Source organism: Perca fluviatilis, chromosome 20, assembly GCF_010015445.1.
Source record: "Perca fluviatilis chromosome 20, GENO_Pfluv_1.0, whole genome shotgun sequence".
Taxonomy (NCBI): domain Eukaryota; kingdom Metazoa; phylum Chordata; class Actinopteri; order Perciformes; family Percidae; genus Perca; species Perca fluviatilis.
This window is the reverse complement of record NC_053131.1, coordinates 34,646,276-34,651,275: the sequence shown is the minus strand read 5'-3', so window position 1 is coordinate 34,651,275 and position 5,000 is coordinate 34,646,276. Positions and strand designations below refer to the sequence as shown.

Sequence of the window (5,000 nt, the reverse complement as noted above, 5' to 3'; positions counted from 1 at the left end):
CCCCCCCCCCCCCCCCCCCCCCCCCCCCCCCCCCCCCCCCCCCCCCTCTCTCCCCCCCCCCCCCCCCCCCCCCCCCCCCCCCCCCCCCCCGCCCCCCCCCCCCCCCCCCCCCCCCCCCCCCCCCCCCCCCCCCCCCCCCCCCCCCCCCCCCCCCCCCCCCCCCCCCCCCCCCCCCCCCCCCCCCCCTCTCTCTGTCTGCCTGTCTCTCTCTCTGTCTGTCTGCTCTCTCTGTCTGCCTGTCTCTCTGCCTGTCTGTCTGCCTGTCTCTCTGTCTGTCTCTCTGCCTGCCTGTCTCTCTCTCTGTCTGCCTACCTCTCTGTCTGCCTGTCTCTCTGTCTGCCTGTCTCTCTCTCTGTCTGCCTGCCTCTCTGTCTGCCTGTCTCTCTGCCTGTCTGTCTGCTCTCTCTGTCTGTCTCTCTGCCTGCCTGTCTCTCTCTCTGTCTGCCTACCTCTCTGTCTGCCTGTCTCTCTGCCTGTCTGTCTCTCAGGTCTCCAGTTATTAGCCACAGCCAGCAGGGACCGTCTGATCCACGTCCTGGACGCGGGCCGAGACTACAGCCTGGTTCAGACTCTGGACGAGCACTCGTCCTCCATCACTGCCGTCCGATTCGCCGGTCAGTGACCTCTGACCTCTGACCTCATCATCTTAACCTTGTATACACTGTGCTGCTGCTTTTTGTCCCCTCTGACATCACCTTCTTCTTCCTGTCTGTCAGCCAATGAGGGCAAAGTGAGGATGATCAGCTGTGGGGCCGATAAGAGCGTCTACTTCCGCACCGCTCAGCAGGTGAGAGCAACACCTGAGTGATGTCACAGGCTCTGTCCGTGACATCACTCGGGGGGGGAGTAACTAAGTACATTTACTCTACTTCTGTACTTTCTTTTGTTTAATGTAGTTGTACCTTTTGAGTATTTATACTTTTACTACAATCTTTACTGCAATTCATTAGTGTGAAAGCTGTGAAATGATTTGTTATTTACATTTCCTTAAATACGTAAGAACTATTCCAGAGTTTGGTTGGTTGGCGGCTTCTCAGGCGAACAGGTTTGGATTTTAAAGTGCCCATATTATGAAAAAATCACTTTTTCTGGTGATTTGGGGAGTTATTTTGTGTCTCTGGTGCTTCCACACACATACAAACTTTGAAATAAATCCATCCATGGTGTTCTGAGTGAGATCTGGTTTCTGAATGTGTCCTGCCTTCAGTCTCCTGGTGAGCTGGTCAAAATCGGCTCGGACTGTGACGTCACAGTCCGAAATGAGCTGGCTAACCACAACCGTTAGCTCGTTAGCATGCTAACCGTTAGCATTAGCATGCTAACGCTAATGCTAACGGTAGCATGCTACGTCGTTCTCAATAGCAAAGCACTGCTACAACACACACAAGTTCACCATAATCTACAAAAGAACTACTTCCATGTGTGCCCTCATTTAGAAGTCTCCCAGCTGATCCTGCCTTGTAACTGACCAAAGTTGGAGAAACAGCCTTTCTTTTACTGTCTCTAGAGTTAGCTAGCTGACATGCTCTACATCTGAGCTACTGAGCATGTGCGAGTGCAATCAAAGATAGTACAGAAGAAGAAGATGAAAAGAGGTCTCACTCTGTAGCTAAAACAGAAACCAGGTGAAAAGAGGAGCTGCAGCAGTGAGAGAGAATTGTGCAGTACAACAACAATATGGTGTTTTTTGAAAATTAAACCATGTAAACCTATTCTGGTACAACCTTAAAATACAGTTATGAACCTGAAAATGAGCAGAATATGGGCGCTTTAAGAGAAAGATCTTCCAAAAAACCAGAGGGGGAGAGTAACTAATCTTCTTTAGGTTTCATTTTGTTAACAGGTTCGGGCTCTTAAAAAGCTGCCAATCAAAATGTACTTGACGGGCTCGTGCCGAATTCTGTCGGGCTCGGTCCTTTTCGGGCCGAACTTTTAAGGCCCGATTACAGCTCTACTCCAATGTACTTGGGTGGTGGTGGCGCAGTGGATATGACACGTCCCTTTGGTGTGGGAGATCTGGGTTTGATTCCCACTGCGATACATCAACCAATGTGTCCCTGAGCAAGGCACTTAAAGGTGCCCTGCCACACAAAACTGTTTTTACTTGTATATTTTTAAACATGTCAGGTCCATATGTGTGTGTGTGTTATGTGGTGAATGTGAAAATGAACTGCTGCCTCCTCTGTCAGCTCTAGACACTGAACAGAAATAAGAGGAGAAATCAGACCAATCACAACAGCTGGTCAGTCTGACATCATACAAATGGAATACAAATAGCCTCAGACGCTACTCATACACTGCACAGTCACTATTGTCTTTTACCTTCAGGCCAGAGATACAGATCACTTATATTTAGGACCAAGAGAGCCATGACAAGTTTTGTGCCTACATCTATCAGAAATATGAATGATTGACACATTTACTATTTTAACCCTTTTTTTTTTTTTTTTTAGTGTAACTGTTTTTTAATGCTTAATGCTTATTTATCATGTATTTATCTATTGTACTTTGCAAGCTTTGGTTACTATTTATGTTACTATTTATTTGTGTGTGTGTGTGTGTGTGTGTGTGTGTGTGTGTGTGTGTGTGTGTGTGTGTGTGTGTGTGTGTGTGTGTGTGTTAGATTATGCTGTGTTCATGGTATTGTACATGCACTGATGCTCAACACAAATGAAGTTCCTAACGGATAAATAAAGTTCTTTGAATTGAATTGAATTTGAATCATACTGCCTGAGCTCATTACTATTCATGAGCTCGCCCAGTTGGGCTGGGTAAAGGATTCTGACAGCCAGGCTCTCATTGGCTAGCTGTTAGCCAATCAGATTCAAACAGCTTAGCTCGTTGAATATTAATGAGAACTGGCAGAAATCGAGCTGAGTCTTCCTGCAGGCTTTCTATACCACGCTAGAACGGCTTGAAACAAGGTAACCAAGGTTACCGAGTCCATGGTAGACCTTCAGACATCACCACAAAGTCATGAAATATGTGTGTGGCAGCTAGGGCACCTTTAACCCCTAGTACCTCCAGAGGAGTGTTACCTCTGACATATATAGCAACTGTAAGTCGCTTTGGATGACCTGTAATGGGAAATATAACGTACTGTACAGCTGTCGTGGCCGGTGTGTAATGTACTGATGTAACGCAGCAGGAGACAGGTGAAGTAATGTGTCCCTGTGTGTCCAGATGGAGGACGGGCTGGAGTTCACTCGGACTCATCACGTGGTCAGGAAGACCACTCTGTACGACATGGACGTGGAGCCGACCCGCAAGTACGCTGCCGTGGGCTGTCAGGACCGCAGCATCAGGTACTACTAACAGGAAGTACAACTAGCAGCATCAGGTACTACTAACAGGAAGTACAACTAGCAGCATCAGGTACTACTAACAGGAAGTACAGCTAGCAGCATCAGGTACAGCTAGCAGCATCAGGTACTACTAACAGGAAGTACAACTAGCAGCATCAGGTACTACTAACAGGAAGTACAACTAGCAGCATCAGGTACTACTAACAGGAAGTACAGCTAACAGCATCAGGTACAGCTAGCAGCATCAGGTACAGCTAACAGCATCAGGTACTACTAACAGGAAGTACAGCTAGCAGCATCAGGTACAGCTAGCAGCATCAGGTACAACTAGCAGCATCAGGTACAACTAACAGCATCAGGTACAACTAGCAGCATCAGGTACAACTAGCAGCATCAGGTACAACTAGCAGCATCAGGTACAACTAGCAGCATCAGGTACAACTAACAGCATCAGGTACAACTAACAGCATCAGGTACAACTAGTAGCATCAGGTACAACTAACAGCATCAGGTGCATCAGGTACAACTAGCAGCATCAGGTGCATCAGGTACAACTAGCAGCATCAGGTGCATCAGGTACAACTAGCAGCATCAGGTGCATTAGGTACATCAGGTACAACTAGCAGCATCAGGTGCATCAGGTACAACTAGCGGCATCAGGTGCATTAGGTGCATCAGGTACAACTAGCAGCATCAGGTGCATTAGGTACATCAGGTACAACTAGCAGCATCAGGTGCATCAGGTACAACTAGCAGCATCAGGTGCATTAGGTACATCAGGTACAACTAGCAGCATCAGGTGCATCAGGTACAACTAGCAGCATCAGGTGCATCAGGTACAACTAGCAGCATCAGGTGCATCAGGTACAACTAGCAGCATCAGGTGCATCAGGTACAACTAGCAGCATCAGGTGCATTAGGTGCATCAGGTAACAACCAGCGATCAGGTGCATTAGGTACACAGGTACAACTAGCAGCATCAGGTGCATCAGGTACAACTAACAGCATCAGGTACATCAGGAACAACTAGCAGCATCAGGTGCATTAGGTGCAGGCTACAACTAGCAGCATCAGGTGCATTAGGTACATCAGGTACAACTAGCAATCAGGTGCATCAGGTACAACTAACAGCATCAGGTACAGCTAGCAGCATCAGGTACAACTAGCAGCATCAGGAATAAAGCAGCATCAGGTACCGAGCAGCATCAGGTACAACTAACAGCATCAGGTACATCAGGTACAACTAGCAGCATCAGGTACAACTAACAGCATCAGGTACAACTAACAGCATCAGGTGCATCAGGTACAACTAGCAGCATCAGGTACATCAGGTACAACTAACAGCATCAGGTACAACTAACAGCATCAGGTACATCAGGAACAACTAGCAGCATCGGTGCATCAGGTACAACTAGCGCATCAGGTACAACTAGCAGCATCAGGTACAACTAGCAGCATCAGGTACAACTAGCAGCATCAGGTACATCAGGTACAACTAGCAGCATCAGGTGCATCAGGTACAGCTAGCAGCATCAGGTGCATCAGGTCAACTAGCAGCATCGGTACAACTAGCAGCATCGGTACAACTAACAGCATCAGGTACAGCTAACAGCATCAGGTACAACTAGCAGCATCAGGTACAGCTAGCAGCATCAGGTACAACTAGCAGCATCAGGTACAACTAGCAGCATCAGG

General features: G+C 47.9%; 1 protein-coding gene across 1 annotated transcript in view; it reads left to right on the top strand.

Moving 5' to 3' along the window:
• Window positions 1–5,000, top strand: part of mapkbp1 (mitogen-activated protein kinase binding protein 1) — an 89,937-nt gene that overhangs the window by 51,428 nt on the left and 33,509 nt on the right. The window contains 3 exon segments of the mRNA XM_039785460.1: window positions 489–614; window positions 717–787; window positions 3,184–3,305. Of these exon segments, the coding sequence (XP_039641394.1) occupies window positions 489–614; window positions 717–787; window positions 3,184–3,305 (319 nt within the window).